Raw genomic sequence first — 21867 nt, 5'->3', positions numbered from 1 at the left:
GTTAGGAAAAAAAAAATCACACTGCATCTTAATATTGAACAGTTTCATTAATATATATTTTTCTAATCAGGCACAAAAACAACAGGTTATTAGTAAAATGTCTAAAGGGCAAAATATTTCTATAGCCTTCATTAAACATTATTTTTCTAGCTGCATTTTCAAAATGCTTTGATTGTCGACTCAATATCAACAAAAACTGACACTTTGCTTCTGAAAAGCAGCACTTAAAGCTTCTAATGACTCCTCCTAAAAGAAGAGTATTGACCACTCCAGAGTAAAAATACTTCAAGAGCTAAAGTGTATCAAAACTAAAGAGTAACCTTTCCAGAAAGTGCCACTATTGTTCTGCTAAAATACTTATCGTAGAGACACCAGAGTTGCAAAGAGCCCATGATTCCACACATCTGGTTTTCCCAACATATTTTACTGTAACATTGCAGACAGACTCCTCTAACTTATTTACAGGTACAAGAAAGGAACAGGAGTTAAAGCAAGCCATGGCAATTCATCACAGCATCTTACTTTGATTTACTTTTTTCTTCACGTGTGAAAACTAGACAAAGCTTGCACAGTGAAGAAAGAGTGACCAGAAACCGAATCATAGAATCAGTGACTGGAACATCTGAAACTTAGAAGCATGTTGATTTTGAGGACTAAGACAGACTTGTGGAGAGAGGAAGTCAAGAGGAAACAATTTTGCCTCCAAGACAAAAATTCATAGAGCAGCAATCTCAACTGGCATGCAAGTTGATGGCATAGGTTTTCACCACATTGAGTGAAAAATATTCGGTGTTTTACAAGTATATGATACAACTAATATTTGTGGTAAAAACAATTTCTCCTAACAGACAGATGCTAGTTTTTCAATGGTTATAATGAATTACCAAACAGTGTCTGTGCTTAGAATCTTGCCCATGTACCTGGACTGGTAAGAGATCATATCCTGTCATTCCCTTTGTATCTTAGAAATAGCATCGTCCACTTTCAGTGAGTGAGAAAACACAAAGTCCCCCTGGGAAGCCACACTGTAGTTTCAGCAGGTGTACTGAAAATATCTCTGGAAGTTGCATTAAAAGTTAAATTTTAAATGCACTCCAAAACCATATATATAGTCTTAACTATTGTTTGCACCAGGTGGTAGACAGTACAGAAGCTGTCATATACAGTCCAATAAAATATGCTAGGCTCAAGATCAACAAAAGGAAGCAAAACCCAGTATTATGACAAAGATACGATCCAAGCATATAAAAAAATCTTCCTTACCCCTGGCTGTTTCATTTTCTGTAGTGCAAACTTCAGTAAATATGATAGCTGTTCAATGGTGAGCATTGTCATAGCTTTACTCTGTGTTTCTATGCATTCTGCAACTGTGATTTTCTAAAAATTAAGATTACAAAATATTTTGTCAGCAAACATTTCGAGGTGAATTCTTCTCCATTAAAACATCCCAGCATTTGAATGGAAGAAAATAACCACCTCCTATGAAACAAAACATTTCTGATGATGCAGCGTAAGTATTTCAGATAATTGTTTTACTCAATTTTAATTCTGAATACGTTAACAAAAGTTAAAAAAAAAACTGAAACAAAATTTTAAAAAAAGGGAAAGGACTGAAAACTGCATCCATCTCCTACATCACACAAAGTGAATGTGGGAATACATAATTTCAATACAATGCAAGTTCACAGCAATGTGAATAAGTGAGAAATTAACCTGGGCTCTAATACAATAAGTGGCCAAAGAAAAACATGTGATAAACCAATTTACTTTCATTGAAGATACTATGATGCTAATTATTCTCTCCCCAGGAATCACTGGAGAGGAATGGCTAAATTCTTCCTTAGCCCTGCAGAAAAAAAAATAGTAGTAATAATAATATTCACTTGTTTACGTAAACCCTACAGTGGCAAATACTTTGAGCACTGCTGCAGAGCTATCAGCCCACAGGAAGAAGCGTAAGCTATACTAGTTGAAAATGCAGAATGTTTTCAGCATTAGAGGTGTGATAAAGGGATCACTCTTTGAAATGGGGCCTTCTCTAGAGATGGGAACACAAAGGAAGTTGAAGAGTCATGGTAAGAAGGCAAACACAATACAGGAACACATACAGAGAAGCAGGGAAGCAGCAACAGATGCCTCCTTTTTTTGTACAAATTCTTCTGGTACTGTTACCAAGAGGTCATAGAGGAATAAATCAAACGTTCAGGAATGTAAAAAAGCTGCTTCTATCTCACACACATGAAAGAAATCCACTCCTTATAACAAACTAACCTCACATTCTGGGCAAAACCAATCCCCCTCTGGTTCCGCTGTCAGTTTCAGACACTTAGCATGATAAACCCGAGGACAGAGTTCACAGCAGAGGACTTGGCCTTCCCGATGACAAACCCAGCAATAGAAATCATTCCGTCCATCCTGTGGTACAACATCAACAGGGTCTGTGGTGAGTGGCTGCTTCATATAGTAAAACGGACCATGTCTTAGTTCTGACTGAAATGTAGGCAAGAAAAACAGGTTTGGTTTCAAAACAAATTTGCATTTTTCAAATAATAATATTCATTATATAAAACAAGCAGAAATCTACAGAGTTTGATTAACATTTATGTAAGCATAATATCCTTTTCATTGCACAAAATCATTCGTAAAGAGGTTTACTTCTCATTCAGATGACAAATGCTGAATTACACTCAACACTAAAAATAAACTTTTGTGGCAAGTGAGGTCATAATGTGCAGGTCATGCAATCCAACAAATATCAGTAAATACTTTTATCTTCAAGAAAAGAGTGTAGCTATAGAGGTTATATGTCCTCTGAACTCAGAATTCTGTGGGACTGTGGAAGCTAAATATTGAGAGAGATTTAGTAGTGGCTAAACCTAGGACAACTGAAGAAGTCGTGAAACAAGGAGCTGAACATGATGCAAATCTGTCCTAACTTGCTGCAATTCACAACTTTTTAAAACCAAGCAAAACACTGCTGATTTTAATTGATAAGGCAAACCACCAGTAGGGTGATACAGGAGCATATTCACATCCTTAATAGGGTGTGCCACAGCAGCATGAACCCTGGAAAAGATTTAATCTATCATTTAAATGTGTATCAGAATTTAAGACTCACAATCTCCACTGGTTTGTCTGCACTAGAAAACAGCGTTAATTTCATAAACTGCATGAACTTGACTTTCACTTGAGCCTCAAATAGCTCAAAGATGACACAGCTGATACCAAAACACAACTGTTGAAGATCCTGGGATAGCCAAAACGGGTCAACAGAGACCCAAAGTCTATTAGATTGGATTTGAAGAGATTATAACATTTATTGGAAAATTAAGTACTGTTTATCAATGACAAAGGAACTAAAGTTTACTGGTTGGTATTAATTATAGGCATGGTTTGCTGCAGAGGATGCAGGGGATGGAGGGAAACAATCTTTAAGCTATTTACTGTAATTTTTTTTGTTTGACATAAAACCATTTGTTCATGACATTATTTTAACTATCCAACTGGCTGTTTGTAGTTTGCAGAAGCATTTTGTTTGATTCTCAGGTAATTTTGTGTGCTTCCTACACCAATTAACAGCTCCGCAAGTTCTTAGGCCCTTAAAGCGTCACATGCCTACATGATTCATAAAACAGTAGAACGATATGCATGTTCCAAACCTTTGCAGCATCCTATACAAAACTACTCACACAGGACAAATATTAAAAACCACAAACCATTATCATGCCAGTTTGGACTGTGATCTTTCTAGATTTATTAAGTTACGAAGGACAAGGTCTAATTATTTTCACGAATAGAGGATGTTCAAGGTGCAGAAGTGATATTCTATGACAATCCAGCTAAAGGTGTTATATCTCAAAAGATACACCAGAAGAGATATTACCTTTAATTATCAAATACGGTATAGTATTTTAAGCAAAGAAAGAACGTTACTGTAATTCCAAAAGTGTTCTGCTACCTACAGGTTCACTCAAATTTCTATGTTTTGGCAGTCTTCATTTCCTATTCTACAGACAATATAGCTAGTGAAAAGGTACTTGCTCCCACCACAGAAATGGACCAGGTATTATTTTCTGTACGTTCTCTGTGTATGTTTAATCATATAATACAAGTTTTTTTATATGGAAGGTTCTACGAGATCCTGTGGAATAAAAGGGACGAGAAAAGGCTCTTCCTACATTTCTAATGTATTATTATGCCATTCAAACCAAGATAGAAAGGCACGTGTAAACACAGAGTGAAAAAGAGAAAGCTGCAGTTTACAATTCAGAAGCATGTTTTGTTTGCAGTTGCATGCACCACGGCTATAAGACCAAAATCTCAATAGTCTATACTTATACATAGATGCAACTATGGGGCATTGTCTTCAACTGCAGACAAAGCAAATTACCAGTAAAATTTATTACATACTTTGATTTTCAAGTGGATATTCACACTAAATTTGTAAGAATTAAAGATCCTGTTTTAAAATTTAAAATCTGTAAGACACTACAGAGAAATGATCTCCTAATATCTAAATAAAAGAGTCCATTTCTGCTAGAAAATGGGAGGAATTAGTTGTCTGATCAAGGATGTTCCTATCATTTAGACATCTATCAGCTTATTTTGCCTGAGCTAAGTTTAAGGACAAAAAAAAAAAAAGAAAAAAAAAAGAAAAAAGGAATAAGACTCAAAAAAGATCCAAACAACAAAACAAAATGATAGAAAATCTCAACTACATCAAAAGACCTTTTCAGTTGTTCTAATCAGAGCAAAATGTTTTAGGAGTTTAAATTTTAACAGTCTTAAAATAAAAGCTTTGTCTTCTCATCAGTTTCACATTTCTTCAACATTTCCCTAGCAAGTGTCCAGGATGTGGAGGAGTTTAAAGAGCCTGCAGTGAAGCTCAGTAAAAGCCAGATTGGCCACAGTAAACTAGTTCATCAATGCCTACACATGCTATTATGGGACTTGCCAATTACCCTTAAATAAAATATACTTAACACTGAAAGACTTCTTTGGCCCGAGTTATTCACAGTTTTTGTTCCAGAATAACTGCAGTGATCAGGAATTTAATTTTCTTTCTTAACCAGTGCAATTGTACCACACTAATGTTTAATATGGATGCTATTAATGAGGAAAAAATGCTTTAAACCACAGAACTTAATCCTGTGTTTACACAATATTGGCAAAAATGTACTAACATGCAAAAGGACTTTGAACAACACAGAGGTATGTTATCTGTAAATTAGATGAGAAATAATTTCAGTAGGGCTAAAGATTGCCTTCGTGCAATCTCTTCCAGGATGATATAGCTGCTTTATAGCATTTGGTATTCAACATAATTCACATAATTCTTTCACTTGCATCATACATTGAATCAGAATTTCTCAATGTCTTCTGGAGTTCTTCTAAGAGCTACAATAAACGCTATGAACTCAGTATTCAGAAGACACTGAAAATAATGTTTCAAATGTGAAAACTGAAAAATGCTGCCAGCATGACCCTTTGATTCATCTAGTTTGATAGCAGAGTATACTGTCTGCCAATTTAAAGGAAGGGGAGGGAATCTGCATAGTACCAAGCGAAGGAGCAGCTGGATTTTTGTTAATAATTGGTAGTAGAAATGAGAATAGATGAGAGATTCCCACTGATATTGTGGTATCTTTCCTAATCTAGTAGATCGTGTCCCCAAACACTTCCTTCTAATGGTTTAAATTAATGAGAGTTATTAGTGTTGTTGTTATTATTTATATATTCCTTTATAATCCTTTTGTTCAAAATAACACTTACTGGTTATATGTCTTGTTAGTTTTATGAAATAAAAAAGCAGGACACAGGTACTCTCTCTCTAAAAAAAAAAAAAAAAGTCCCCAAAATAAAAAATAAAGGCCACCCAAATCCAACTTAAAAACTCCTACACCCACTGCATTCATCAATAAGTATATACTTCTTATAGTACGAAAATTGTGTTTCCTAATGAGGAAATGGCATCTGTTCAGCTGTCTCTAAATCCTTCATTGTTTCATATCCTAGCATAACAAGACCATGACTTCTCTTACCTGCTCTTTATTATTACTGTTCAATAGACCAGGTTTCTTTTTCTTTTTTATAGGACTTGTTGATGCATCTTGTGGTGAGTGGCCATTAGAGGAATGTGGAGGGCTGGGAAACTTCCGTTTTTGTGCTGTGCGTTCGGCAGAGCCAGGATCTATAACAGATACAAGCAATACTGTTAAAGAGTGCATATTAATGAACAACATTCAGACAAGGATACGGTTTGTCATTCACACTCCACCACTGAACAGAATAAAAATTCTCAACTGCCTTTCATCCAGTCACTTACAAAACTGGAATCACAGACTTGCTAAGCTGTGCCACTGTTAAGTGAATTCTCAATATATTAATTTAGATTAACATTACATTTTTTTTTCCCCCCATGGAATTCTGACCATTCATCTAATTTAAAATTTTAGTATCTTTTAAAGTGTAACAACAATTACATTCTGTAGTGTAACAGAGCACTGTTCCATGCAAATCTATGCAATACCCCTTAAAAGAAGAATAAAAATAACAATTTCTGACAAGTTCACACTGTAATTTAGGAAGATAAACAACAGAATTTATAACATGATAAATGACAAGGTCAGACACTCTTCCTATTTCCAATATTTAAATATACCTACTGAAATGTGTTAATAGAAATAATCAAATTGTCCGATAGTCTGAAAATAATATTGCTTCAAATACTTAGTCATTTGTAGTACATGCTAAACTGAATTGTAAAAAAGATAAAATTAAGACAAGACTACCACTCAAGTAGTAACTTTTGACAGCTAGATAGAGTAACAAAAAGAAAGTGACACAATTTTTTAGTGTCCTTCACAGTCCGCTCTCGCATTCACCAAGCAAATTACTAGAGCAGTTTAATAAGTCACAGTTGCAATCTATGCCCAAAGTTATTACTCCAGGTAACAAAGCTGGCCAGAAGGGAACATGTGCCTGTGTCTCAGCTGCTCTAAGTCGTGATTTGCTATCTTAGTGTAAGCTCATCAAGCAGCTTAAATTAAATAGCAGCAACTTAAGCAGCCCTGGTGTGTGCCCAGGTGGCTATGAACTGAAAAAATTCTTGAGACACAGAGAGAGAGGAAATTGAAACACAGGTCTACCCATATATTGTGTATCTTCTAGTCTGTTTCAGTCCTCCAATTATGCTAAATTGTTATTAATACACTTTAAAAAAAAATAGTAATAATAAAAACATCACTTACAAGCTCATCAGAAATATCCTAGGTGGAAATATGAGTATTTGCAACTTCATTTTCTCAGAACAAAATTTAAATGACTCCTAATGAATACGGAAAGCTCAGCTTAATTACAAAGTACTAACATTTTTCAAAAACAAAAACTGCAATAGACAATCATAGTTCAGTGAAACAAGTTTGACAAAACAAGTGAAAGTTTAACAGACTTTTTTTTAACATTTGTTTCATTTTTTCTTAAGTTGTTGATGTGTGTAACAAAACTAAATGATAGATAAAACCCAAGGGGTCAGAAGTCACCACTCCAATAAAGAGAAACAACTGAAACCTCCCCAAAGTCACTCCCGTATTTTCAATTCCCTACTCACCTGTGCTAGTAGAAGTGTTTCTGTGGCTGCATGCAAAGCCATTGAGAAATAAAATCTGTCTAAAAACTAACTTTTGGCTGCAGCTTTTTTTTCTGTAGTCCCACTCACTGCACAACCACACATGCGTGTAACACATTCAGCAAAGCAGCTACACAGGTGAGAACAAAGGAAGAAAATAGGAAATGCTGCTTTGGGGACTGAAGCCACCTTGACAGCTTTTTTGGCAGAGTAGTTTTTGGCAGCTATTTGACAGAAGCCAAAGTCAATCAAACCACTGGTTGGGATGACGCTATTATCCCTTCCCTCCTGGATATGTGATCTTTCCTTCCAGGCCTCACTGAGTGATGGGCTCAGTCGCACCAGGTTGCTAAGCCCGCAGAACTCGCTGAAACACTTCACCTGAAGTCTCCAATGAACTTCAGAGGTACCAGAACAACAGCCAGTAACTTATCAGCTTATCAGAGCATGTATGTTGTCAATAGTTTGAAATTAAACACAAAAAGGTCCACCAAAGAATACTGAAGGTTCCCCCAAACAGAAAAATACTGAAAAACACAGCATTAGACCACGCCATGTGGGAAGTGGATGAGCACCTTTTTCCCCCCAAATGCCTCCCAGTCTGAATTTGAAGAATTTATTGAATGAGAAAATGTCACTGAGCTACAAGGTAGGCCCACGGTCTCCTCAGTCCTCCCCAAAATAGGTACCAGAATGCTGTAATAAAGAGCTGAACGTATTTGGATAGCACTTTACTTCCATAATTCTTCACATCTCCCAGATCCCAAAATGAAAGGCAGTATTAACCTCATCAGCATTACTATCAAAATCTATTTAACCTTGTGTGAGGAAGATATACAAAAACATTGACAAGACTGAAGACTGAAGAACACTTTTGCCAGCATAACCATAGCAAGTAGTTAGCACTCCCAGCCATCTAACCTGCCTGGAGCAGATATCCTGGGCCTACTCCAGTTTTTAGCCAATCGTCTTAAATCAAAGTTGGGCTAAAATGGGCAATTTACGTGCCATTCAGAAGTGAATCATGCCTGAGACGCAACAAGGTTCACCAGAGGAGCTGGCAGATGGCCTGAGGAGGTAACATTTCAGGTATCTGATTTGAAGCCACTGCCACTGTTTTTGTCAGGGCTCTCAATTAGCAGGGCAGGCTAGTCAAGTGTCCCAGCTCCTTCTAGTTTCCAGTCCTCTTGGGTAGCATGTCACCTTCCCATAGCCTGTATTAATCCCCAGTGCCTTCAGGCATAGTTACAGAGCTACCTGAATTTGAACAGCTGTCACTCTACTCTGCCTGCAGAGCCAGTAGCAGGCAAGAGATGTGTAGGGAGCCTGATTCACATCTCCAGAGGACAATGCAGTTGACTTACCTCCTCCTACCACAGAGGCAGGGAAGATTGGGCATGCTGCTAACTAAGGTGTTTCCGTCAGGCAGCTGAGGTTACGTGGACTGGACAGAGCTCCGGGATTTTATATATATGAACCAACATCAGCGTAAGAAAGAGAGCTTGTCAGAACAAATTAAATATAATTAGTTTCTACAACAAAACCACAGATACCACAAGTAACATGGCCACTGACACGTTCTCTTTAGACATTCCTGAAAGAGCCAAGGAAATGAAGTTTATTTTAAAACCGTACACAAAATAATGCCCTGTGAAATTGAAGTTGGACTGAATCTCATTCGAAGATGAGGTAATTTGTCACATAGCACAAATCTTAGAGGGTCAATGACACAATGAAAAACTAGATTTCCAGATGATCTCTGTGTTTTCTACAAATGTGAAGGTCAAACTGTCAATAAGAAGAAATAAAAAACTGGCTGCAATAATGATTTGCACAAATGGAGCTAAGGTTAACAAGCTAGGCAGAAATTGAAAAATTTTGAACAACAGTTGAGCATATACTAATAATGAATTAATGACTTGTCTCTGTTATGAAAATGGCCAAATGACATTGATGTAAAAATAGGAGCGATACATACAATGTAGTCTTAATAACCTTGGAATGCTTGCTTATAAAGCTTATGTTTATGGAAAATAGCATACTATTGAGTGGACAGAGTGAAACAGTGTCAAGAAACTACACAGTTACTAACGTAGAAAAACTTTGAGAAAACATGCTCAAAAAACCCCATGATGCCACTATATCTTACTCATGATGCAAGCTCAAGAAGTGATCTGAAGATGTGTCTAAGCATTTCAAGACATACACTGTCCACATGTATGGAAGAAAATATAAAAAAAGATGGAAAAGGTGTAGTAGAACTTCTGCAAATGAGAAATTGTAGTGGTCTACATTAACTCCTGTCAATCAGTCTTACCTATTATAATTAGCTTTATACTCTACAGGTGGGCCCAGACACATTACCTATCAGCTGTAATGACAAGCATTTTTTTCTCCATTTCCTGGAGCTTTTTAACTTTTTTTTCTCCCAAAATATATAACCGCACAGAAAATAGCAGCTGTTATGACTTCTTTCCACATGATTGCATGGAGAATTTGGTGCTATACAGTGACTTATGATTGACCAAAAGCTTGGTAACATGTCAAGATAATGATTAAGAATCAGGAAAATTGTAAATAAATATGAGAAACATCTGAAAAACACAAAAAGCTAAATGGACAATACAACTGAGGGAAGGATGAGAAATTTAGGAGCATTCGTCCATCCTGAGTTTTGTTCATACAGAATAGCTGCACCAACTTAACCACACATATAATTTTGACAATACCAGGAAAAGCGTCTACTACTGGAGTTACACAGGCACAGCCATTTCAGCAGTGTTGCCTAGCAGAAATGTTGCGTTGGCTGTCAAAGAAATTTTTCTGTTGACATAAGATATAAAATTTCAGCAGAATGTAGTTAAGCTTGTGTAAAGTAATAATAATTAAAAAAAAAACACATTCTATGTTCAAAGTTATCTTTGGCACTAAGAAATATGATTTTTTCCTTCCTACCCCTCCCCTTTCTACATCAGTAGCCTGTGTGTAGGACCAGTTATTTTCTCACATGCCTACACTGAATTAAACCAATACAGCATGTCTGAGACCATTACTGTTACTTGACTTGTTTCAATTCAAGTGCATCTGCCTCCTACTCCTTTTAGGCCAAAATTCAGATTAATTTGACAATACAACAAATAGTCAAATAAGATATGTCCTCTAAATATGAGAAAAATACATCTGCTTCTCCACACCTCCTTAAGCAACTATGACTATAAAAATCCTAACACAGGTACAACTATAGTGACAGACTAAGGTTGTTTTTTTGTTTTGTTGAGGCTTTGTTTTTAGTTTTACTTTTTTGTTTTGTTTTGTTTTCCAATTCAGCTAATCACACACAGAAGCTGGCAGAAGAACTCCTTTGGCTGGCATATGCTTCATATATCCCAAGAGAGCTGAGCTTATACAGCTATCATGAAAGAAACACTGCAGCAGTGTCAGCTAAACCAAAACCCACAACTTAACCAAAGCGATCAAACCTAAAACCAAAACAAGTTCTGAATTCAAATTTTTCATTAAAGTGGAATGGAGCTTACTCAGCATGGGAACTGTTTGCATTCAGAGTGATCAGCAAAAACTGCATCGCACCAGTTTTTTCTTATCCTGCCATCACCACGTGGCTCAAACAGTATGTACAACAATGTCATGCTTTGTTTCTTTTCTATAAACTGCAGTTCTCAACGAGGTTTTTGCACACGCTCCTGAAGGAAGCCTTACCTAAACTACTCTTACTGTGAAGTACTGACCATACCTTAATCCTTGTTTTCCCAATGCAGAGATCTGAAGAATTGTCTCTCCCTCCTGGAAACAACATCCTTAAAGTACTTGCAATGACCTATGAGCTTGAGTTTCTCTCCAGCAAGTAACTCCCTCAGCACAACTCACTGAAGAGACTTGGGCATTTATTTCCAGAGTGTATGTATGCAGGCACAGCTTGAACCAGGAGGGTAACAGAAGCATGTAGCATTCTGCCCTTTGGCTTCCATTTCTTACTCCCAGGCACATAACTACCACCAGCGGAGCACACTGTGACACTGCTTGTGGTGCCTTAGCTCTAGTATGCAAAGAAGAAAATCGGGTGTTAGATTTAAGTTCTTCTTTATTGGCTTGCCGCCATAATGTCATACTTTCTCACTTTCAAATTATGTTTTTTTCCAAAGCTGCCTGATTCAGGTCAGAAAAGGGTTAAACTGCTATTAGCTAAACAAGAAGTGAATTGCAATTCAGTTACTGCCAAATCCAAACTACACTTTAGCTGGAAAAAGGTACTGATTCAATACTGATTAAACCAATGCACTAATGATCCCATAGAAATATATGTTTGGTTAACCAATTTTGAAAACTACTTTACATTAAACTAGCGTAATTTGCTTCTGTGGCTCAAGCCTGAGAATATTAGGGATTTTCAAATAAACAAGTGGTGACTCATAAAACACACAAAAACTGACCTGAATTATGATTTTTGTGTTTTTTGTTTTCAACTGAGAAGTTACTGAAATGTCAAGAGATTTTCTGGAGGAATGTAAGATATAACTTTAAGAAAAATAAGGAACAGACAGGAAAACAACAATGCAAAGGCATTTTCTTTCAGATTTAGTTGTGCTGGTAGAATAGTCTAATGCCTTTCTCTATCACTATGTTTACCAATCACCAATCTACCAGCCTGTCAGGGAACTAATAATATAAACAATCGTTAATTCAGCTCAGGTAAAGTAAGAATGACAGTACCTAGTTTCAAACTCTAATTAAGATAGAGAATGCCTAAGTTGTATTTTATGATAATTTTTCTTGACAGCAGTGCTCTGTTTAGCACACACTGCCTCTCATTCCTCGACTCTTCCAGCTCTGTTAGCAGAATACATGTAGCTGTTCTGAGAATCAGATCAAGACATTCATCCTTGTTAAAATAATCTGTCAGGAGGAAGGGCAATTTTTAACCTGGATTAGTTTCCCAATGTAGTTCAATTTAATATTTATTACTTGAACAAAGCGAAACAAATCCAAGAGGAAAGAACAAAGACCACCGAATTTAAACTGTACAACAGCTTGGTGACTAGGACAATTCTATAGGAGGTCAATTTAAGTTTCTGCTCAAAAAAATAACACCAAGAATTTATGATCTCTTACATATCAAGCAAGTATTTTTAAAAAAGGTGTTTAATGAGCAAGAAATGTCTCACTTAAGAGTCTATTTCACAATGCCAGTTAATTGTCAATCAGTATATATCTCTGCCATCTCCCTGCTTCTTCTACAAAACTCCTGTCATAGGTTGAGCAAGACAACTTGAACCAAGTTGGGTCAGATGGGCATTGACTGTACACCCACCTTTTCTACCTGAAAAGGCAGGGATCAGACTTACAGTTACCCAGCACTCAGAAAGAAGTTAATATGAAATGTTCAGTACTCTAAATGAAGGGCATTACAGAAAAATAATAAATGAACATTTCATTAAAGATTATATGATAAACCAATTGTTCTACTGAATAATCTTGCCAATCTTACTCCACTTATTTCTCGATTTTTGAGATTTTTAATTTTTACCTCCACATTATTTAAAAATTGTTTCTAGTGCAAGTGAAAAAATATACTTGAAATAACCTTTTAAGTTCTCAGTAAAAGCTACTTGTTTTTCATCACTAGTTTATTATTAATTGTTCTACAATGTTACCAACATTGACATGAGCACTTATGAGTGCTCTCCCAAAGCATCCATTGGGAAATGACAAGTTAGCTTGAGGTTCACCTGAAGTTTAGAAATCATTGTTTAAACATGCCATCATGTAACTACAGGATCAGTAACTACTGCTCACAGAAAACTGGCCTAACTTCACCTAGACTATCACTTCTCCCTTCCTTTCTCCTCCTCAAAAGCTCTGACTGCATATGAGTTAAATGGTTTGAGGAAGAATTCTGAGACAAAAAGGAGCAATACTAACTCCAATGTGAGCATCACAGTCGTCTGATTTGGTAGATCAAGCTTCAATTACTTACGGTTTCTAGAAGTATGAAGTCTCCCATTTATACTTTTTAAATTTTATTATCCTGAATGGTTGCTAACAGATTTATAATTTTTCAAACCCACTACCTATCATACTATAGCAAGCTGAATTATCTACAAAATGCTTAACAATATGATGGATAACTCTTTTAGAACATATATGCAAACTCTGAGGCATTTTAATCTTATGCCAGGATTTTGAAATATGACCCAGTTGCGATCAACCACTAAAGCCCTGTTTACATTCCAGAAACTTCAACTGATGCAATTAACCCAATCCAGTTGCTTGATGTAATAAATAACTGAGGTTAGCCATGGTTGTGTAAATCCTGATTAGTTCTTACATTACAGTTTTGGGCAAGTACAGAAAGACATTGTTACACGTCTTCAGTGCAGGACTTTGAAAGATAAAAACAAGAAACACATGCAAACCTCTGGCAATATAGCAGAGGTAAGCAGCTTATTAACTACAGCCTGGCTGTAGGGGGGCTTGCTGCCAAGGCACTCCTGAAGACCCTCTGCACTACTGAAAAAAGTCTCAGGCCGTACTACTTTGCACTGAAGCATTCTCAAATTATTTTTCAAATTGAAGCAAGAATTTCATACTTGGTATCAGAAAGTTGATAAAAAATGTTTTATTATGAAATTGTTACAATATATATAATTTATTTGGGGAATTTGATTTTAGTAATCATTTTGTATTTATATTCAAAATAACCGAACAATGTCTTTACTGCTGAGAGACGTCCTTAAGATGCCTTCAATACAAACCTTTAGCAGGGCAAAATTTGTACTAGTCAGAATTCTCACCATTAAGTGTAGTAGTGTTTCAGAATATCATTTGATGACACAGCTAAGACCATCTAATGACTAGTTGTCACTGACAGGACAAGTCTGATCCTAGCAATGACATCTATCCAACTCCCTAGTAATCTGGTTCAGGGAGATAAGCACATAGAAAACTGCTTCTGTACCCAAGTCCTTAACTCACTGAGAATATGATTGGCTAAGCGCCAGTATAGATGCAAAGGAAACATAAGGAATGTATGACTGATGAAGGGATGGAGAGAGTTAAAGAACTACTTTTGACTAGTTAACTAGGCAGGCAAATAGGGTACTAGCTGAAATACAGGTGTTATGGAAGTCCATCTGCCACCAAGGCTAACTTCTATCAACAGGTAAGTAGACGAAAAACTGACCTGAGAATTATAAAACAAACAAACAAAATCTTCCAATTCAATAGTATGAAAAGGCCCATTGATGAGTCTACTGCTGTCCAAAGAAAACAAGTACAAGTGAAGACAGAACTGCATCAGACAATGATTTAGCTGGTTATACTGTTCTGGGAGCACAACCTGGAAACATTCAGGAAATTCTCCAGAAAGCCTTGAAAGCTCCATCTTGAAATATTTAATAAACAAGTTTAAAAAGTAGTCCATAGGGCTGGAAAAGAAATACAACAAGATGTTTCTGTCAGACATGTTAATGTATCATATGCAGAAGACAAAATATTACAGTAATCTAATCCCTGGCCTTTCTCCTTTGCTAAATAGCAATCCTCTACTGAATCCATTCTGTTTTCTCAGACTTTCTTTATTCTCTTTAAGCCATCATTTCCCATTTCCAGTTTTCAGATGCCTTACACCTGCTTGTTCTGATCAAGGCAGCAGTATACTTTAAAACCCCATCTTTAATGGGGTTTTAAAACCCCATCTTTAAGCTGCACATTCACAGCTTATAGGAAGACCTAAATTAGAACTGCTACAGTAAGTCTTCTCCTCCTGACTATTGCTATAGACTCACTCTTAGACACCACATTCTAAAGCATAAGAAGTCTCAGCTATGGTTTTATGTTTTAGTTTCATTAGAGCCTAAACCCATCTAAATACTGGCTGCCAAACCTCTACACTTCCTGCACTCAACTGGTATATTCCTGCCCTCTCTCTTACACCAGTTCTGGCAATCTACCAAGCTATTTCAGCACACTAAGCTAGTAGAAGACTATGCATGTTTTATGGTTCAGTTAGTTTCCTGTCAGCTTAGCTATTGAAGGAAGTGGATAAAACTGCAGCACTGAGCAGTTTGACCAGCTTAGGCTGCTTTGAAACCACCACATTACTTAAACCAATTCAAAAGGCTATGTTGACACCTTTGTTACAGATTAAACAATGCATGTTTCAGCTTAGCCTAAACTGAACTGGAATTGATTTATAACAATTAGAATTAAACTGTTTATTCTAAAACAATAATGTTTATGAAGAGGTCTGCATAGACCTAGCTGTCTTTAAAACATTCTATTTCATTACAACTATCACTACCCAGGGCCCAAATTATCTCTACAAAGCACACTGTAGCAGAGCAACTTAGGCTACAAACTTGGAGCACATCAGCTTCTCCAGGACAAGTGTGAAGTTAAACAATACTGTCAATTTAATTTCTGCACAAGCTCCTCAGACCATCAAGAACAAAACCAAAACACACAAGCAGAGCTCCATGCTTAACAGTTTGTCTATATAGGGTCAATTTCCTCATCTACATCCTTTCTAAAGCACACAAAGCAAAATTCTGAATAAGATTAATGTTACAAGAGGAAACATTGCTACCACTATCACACCTGTATAGAACCTTGCCACATTTTTTCTACCTTATACAGGGTATAACAACAGTTTTTAAATTCTGGTTTGTGAATTTTCTATTGCAGAAACACTACATGGAACTAACAGAGAAACTTGTCTCAATACATATAACAAGCCAAGAAAGACTCATTTTAGCAGGCCTAAAACATGGCCAACTCTGGTACTAACCAGGTGACATTTATGATCCACAGGTACTTCCTTTTTATTTTCTATGCAAACTTCCTATGCATTCAACTAGTATAAAGTTCTACCACCAATTCATAAATTAAGTTCGGAATATAACAAAGCTTATAGGCAAGTCTTTATTTATTTATTTATTTTACATCCCACAACGCTTCTTCACCAACAAAAATGTAGCTGAAAGGGCTAAAAATGGGTGATGGTTATTTTTCCCTTAGAATAGCGCAGGCATGGGTTTTGTCCAACACACACTCCAAATTTAACAAACCAATTAAAGAAAATGAGTAGTCAGTGAAGTATAAAAACATAAGTCATTGTCTTACAGGTTAGCTCGCTTAGAACTGAACTGAGCCCAAGCAAGGGGAGCTGCAAGATCACGTGTGTGAGAGCCGAGATTGTGAGTTGAAAGACTGCCCCTTTCAATAACCATGAGGGATTAAATCAGCTTACTGTCCTGGGAAATTTCATCTTAACCCTACAAGAAACGCACAAGTTTTCCTGTGGGCTTAGTTCATTGAATCACTACACCTTGAGGTCAGACCAGCACTACAATTAATGCAAGGGAATTGCAACCTGTTGTATGGATCATGCGTTTGTTTCTGTGCTGAGTAAACAGCAGTGCTAAAATGCAGACAACTACATAAACAGGTATTAGACTCATAAAAGGCTTTTAGATATTGGATGTCAGAGTGACATAACTAATAGTTTAGCTTGCTTGATGCATGTGAAGCTCTTATTAGCGTCGATATCTGTGTCAAAGTCTTTCTAAGGTGAACTGAAGCTGAAATATGTCATATCACCCCCTTTGTCTTAACAAAGGAGTTAAGTGGTGGGACCACAAAGTTGGGAGCAGGGAGGACCAAGAATTTCCCCTTTCAGTTACAATCATTAAAAAAAAAAAAAAAAGGTTAATTTTCTGCTAGCTTAGTAAACTGAAATATAGAGAACAGTAAACATTACAAATAGTTCAGGGATGGAGACTGGTGTGCAAGACAAGAAGCAGAGAAGGGGGAAAAGTACAGGGAGAAGGGGGGCAAAATGACTAACTGAATCTCTTCTGAGCTGTCAGATGGTAGGTATTATACCATCTAACCATACCATGAGAACTGAAACAAGAAAATTACTGTCCATTAGTAAAATATGACCTAAATTCAATTTAATAACCATGTTATCTCCACAGGATCTGTAATTAACAACAAGAGAATGCAGATGACCTGTGCCAAGCTTTTAAGACAATTACATCTGCGCAGTCAAGAACTGACAGGACTTAGGACCCCTGTAGTAGAAATGTGTGTATGCGCCAGAATTTAAACAGGATGGTAGCGCCAGAATTTAAACAGGATGGTAGTATCCATTGCTGCTGTTTTACAGAAATAGTTTTCAGGTAAACTGAGCTACAAAATCATCTGCAAGTGCAAAAGGAGTGTGGACAGGCAGCTGGCAGTCAATTACAATGAACTGGAGCAAGTGATTATGCACAAGTATTTGATTGAAGGGCTTTTTTCCTCCACTCCAAATGACAGTGGCATTATTTACACCGATAACAGATGGTTACATCTTTGGTTTTCTTTATACCGAGAGAGAACAGCATTTGCCTCTAGTAACTTGTTCATAGGAAAAACTCCAGAAACCTGAGGGATAGAAATTCTCAGTCACCTACAATTCCACCAAGTTTTCTTTAGGTGAGGATAATGGGATACATATATTAATATCCTTGAAACCACACTGTTCAGTGGACCAGTTTTTATGGAAATTTAAATGTTAATGTTCTTCTTTATTCTTAGGACAATTAGGATCAGTTACCCTAAGTAGCAATATTAAGGTAGTATTTCCTTCCCGTACATTGCAAATCTAGAAGTACTTCAAAGGAAGCCATTGTAAGTAAGATGATACAAAAGGGTGATGTTTTCTCCAGGGACCTAACCTTAGTTATTCGTAAACCAGAAGTAACAATGGAGCATGCAGGTGGGTGGGTGGGGTTGACATATAACAAAAACTCAGCAAAAACTAAAACACTTTACAAAATACAACGGACACCATCAAATATACAGTGAGTCTTGCGTCTTCGCTGAAGTGCAGTTTCTTTGTAGATTACATGATTGCACAGCTCCTGCTATCCCATTTACAAATATTCTTCTTTGTTGTAGAACACACCTGAAATAGTCCTTCTCACTCACCTTTGGATCGAGTGGAGATATCCATCCCCTCCACCACCTCCTGCTCTGCCTTTATTTCCTCTTCAGCCAAACTGCAGGAGTCAAAAAAGTGAATTAGGAGAGTTTTAGATTATATTATTCCCATGTCTAATTTCATACATAGAAATTCAACATGACACTGTCAAATACAACTATATGAAGATTTCTGATTAAATTAAAGGTCTGCTATTTGCCAGAGTATACACTGACCAGAACATGGAGAGAGGCAGTCCCCGTACACATGCATGCTGCATGTTACCCATCAAAAAGGCAACATTTCCATACTAACAACAGCCTTGTAACATGTATGCCATTGTCTGTATAAATCATACAGGACAGAAAAACAGGAATTCTCTTCCTTGTGCCTCCTCATCTAAGGCCTGTATAAACTGTGTGAACAGACTCATGCTAATGTTTAAACACTCGCCTGCACCACTGAACAGATTAGCTGAAGTAACAGATTTAGCAACAGAACAGCTTGCAAAATTAGAATGTAACATGCAGTTTAAAAAACTATTAAAATAAATAATTTCAAGGATTTTTAAATGAGACTCTGTAACAGAAAACTACGTATTTATAATCCACTGGCAATACAATTCCATTAATTAATTATTATCTTTAATAAAGAATAAACAGAACTGAGTTGTTACTATCATTCAACCATGGGATCTTACACAGATGCTTTTAATTTATTCCAGGTAGGATTAAATGGTTCATTAGATGACAAACTAGATCTGACTTGCTAGCATTCTACTTTCTTATAGTTATGCCATTCAGCAAAATAACTCGATACATTTTACTAGTTAAGTCAGTTTGGAGAAGGACTGTGGAAGAGAAATGAAACAAAAACTAGAAGTATTGAGTTACACACCAGTTTTGCAGCTATGACTGGTACAGATGAATGATAAAAGAAAACATGACATTGAAGCAAGCCCAAATTCAAAATAATGGACAAATGCAATTACGGTGCTTGAAGCAGGTATCACAGTTGTCTACTAATACCACCAAAGCATGACAGCCAAGCAGGATGTAGATCTTTTCCTCTGCAGTGAGGATTTACTGTCTAGTTTGTTAACGTAAGTTGTTGCTAATACCAGTTTATGTTGATATGGCAGACTGTGAGCTACTGCTGCTAAGAGTGGACTGAGATTTTCCCTTCAGCCATCCCAGCAATAGGGACAGCTATTTCTACCATGAAGGCCAAGAGGACAGCTAGAGACCTTTGCTTTAGCCAATACCATTAAATCTGCCTAAGGCAGCTAATCAGAGCGTTGAAGTAACAGGGAGGACTTAGTTACATTTATAACAGAAAAACTCTTGAGACTGACAAACAGTTTGTATTAGCAGGAGTTTTGTTACTGGTATAAGTTAAAACAGTTTTCTAAACAAAGTAAAACTTACCAGCAGAAGGACTTTTTAGTCTGGTATTTATCAAAACTACTTTTGAGCACCTATCAACTGTCAGGGGGTTGGGTTGGAATCCCTTTCATATTTTAAACAGGACAGTTACGTCAGCCAAAAGTTTAAATACAAATGAACAGAGCTCAATGTATGGAAGACTCAAAGCTCAGAAGATCCATCAGCTCCAGAAAATGTTATTTCATATTTGTCATTCATATATAGTAATAATATAGTAATAATTCACAAATTAAGCACTTTAAAATCATAAAACACATCATAAAAAACAAATTCTATTAACTATGCTGCTAATTCCAGGAGCACAGAAAGGGAGCCATGTGACCAGAATTATGGTAAATGTGTAGCACTGTTGACCATAGCACGTTTCTCAGATTTATTTTGCACAGATAAATTAAATGCATAGTAGACTTGACCATAATATGATGCTCACCAATTTACTATGCATGGGAAGATCAATTATACTGTGCATTTGTTACATCCTTTCCCAGAAGGCCTCGAGCAAAGAGGAGCTGGCAGTGTGTGGCAGACACCAAAACTTGCCCTTGCCCCTTCTCTTTCCTAAGAAATAGGAATGGATGGGCTTACAGGATTGGTTCATTACTCTCTTCCCATGTTGCACTACTTTTTTTCTTCTCTTTCCCCATATAAAATCCTATTTTCAAATCACCAAACTGTAATAAAAGAACACTTTTTAAAAAATCGACTTGTAAATATTAATTCTGTCAAGAGTGAAATAAGTTGGCAGCACACATTACCTGTTTTAAAATACAGATCCAGTTTCTGCCACAGATTAGAACATACAAGTCTTGTAAAGACTCCGTTTGAAGTCTTAAGATCATTTTACACTGTCTGCTACTAAAGGAAAGGTCTCTCCAATAGCTGACTTAATGATCCAAAAATCATGTCAATTTTAACTGAATCAATTCTGTGATATAGCTCACTGTGCAGCTAGATGTGCAGAAAAGAGGAAATGAGGATGTAATGCGGGCTGGGGGGAGAAGGGGGCTGTCGGGACTGAAATACCCCTTTAGCAGGAGCTCAGGTTTAATTTACATTAAAACAATGATGTTCCAGATTCATCCAAATGCATCAGACGCATTTTGTTCACAGAATCATTCAGGTTGGAAAAGACCTCTAAGATCATCTAGTCCAACCCTTAACCTAGTCCTAAAGTCCACCGCTAAACCATGCTACTAAGTTCTACTCCTACATGGTTCTTGAACACCTCCAGGGTTGGTGACTCAACCACTTCCCTGGGCAGCCTGTTCCAATGCTGCACAGCCCTTTCAGTAAAGAAATTTCTCCTAATATCCAACCTAAACCTCCCCTGGTGCAACCTGAGGCCTTTTCCCCTCATCTTATCACTTGGTGCTTGGGAGAAGAGCCCGATCCCCACCTCACTACAACTTCTTCTAAGGTAATTGTAAAGTACAATAAGGTCTCCCCTGAGCCTCCTCTTCTCCAAACTAAACAACCCCCAGTTCCCTCAAACGGTCCTCATAGGACTCATGTTCTAGGCCCTTCACCAGCTTCGTAGCCCTTCTCTGGGCACGTTCCAGGGCCTCGATGTCCTTCTTGTAGCGAGGGGCCAAAAACTGAACACAGCACTCGAGGTGCGGCCTCACCAGAGCCGAGTACAGAGGGACAGTCACTCCCCTGGTCCTGCTGGCTATCGAACAATACCCCCAGGTCCCCTTCTGCTGGGCAGCTTTCCAGCCACTGCTTCCCCAGCCTGTAGCGTTGCATGGGGTTGTTGTGCCCCAAGTGCAGGACCCGGCACTCAGCCCTGTTGAACTTCATACAGCTTGCCT

At 37.2% G+C, this 21867-nt stretch overlaps 1 protein-coding gene across 12 annotated transcripts in view; it reads right to left on the bottom strand.

Moving 5' to 3' along the window:
- Positions 1-21867, bottom strand: part of ZMYND8 (zinc finger MYND-type containing 8) — a 77631-nt gene that overhangs the window by 29652 nt on the left and 26112 nt on the right. For 10 of the 12 annotated variants that reach the window (XR_014573173.1, XR_014573174.1, XM_083802171.1 and 7 more), the window contains 4 exons: positions 18620-18690; positions 6042-6190; positions 2272-2490; positions 1264-1377 (listed from right to left, as the gene is read on the bottom strand). Coding sequence is in view for 10 of the 12 variants with exons in the window: in XM_083802171.1 (XP_083658297.1) it covers positions 1264-1377; positions 2272-2490; positions 6042-6190; positions 18620-18690 (553 nt within the window). In the remaining 2 variants the exon portion in view is untranslated. The other 2 variants (XM_083802176.1, XM_083802170.1) reach the window with 2 other exon arrangements.

Source organism: Anser anser, assembly GCF_964211835.1.
Source record: "Anser anser genome assembly, chromosome: 16".
NCBI classification, from domain to species: Eukaryota; Metazoa; Chordata; class Aves; order Anseriformes; family Anatidae; genus Anser; species Anser anser.
The sequence above is the reverse complement of the archived record's forward strand: the minus strand, read 5'-3'. Positions and strand labels throughout refer to the sequence as shown.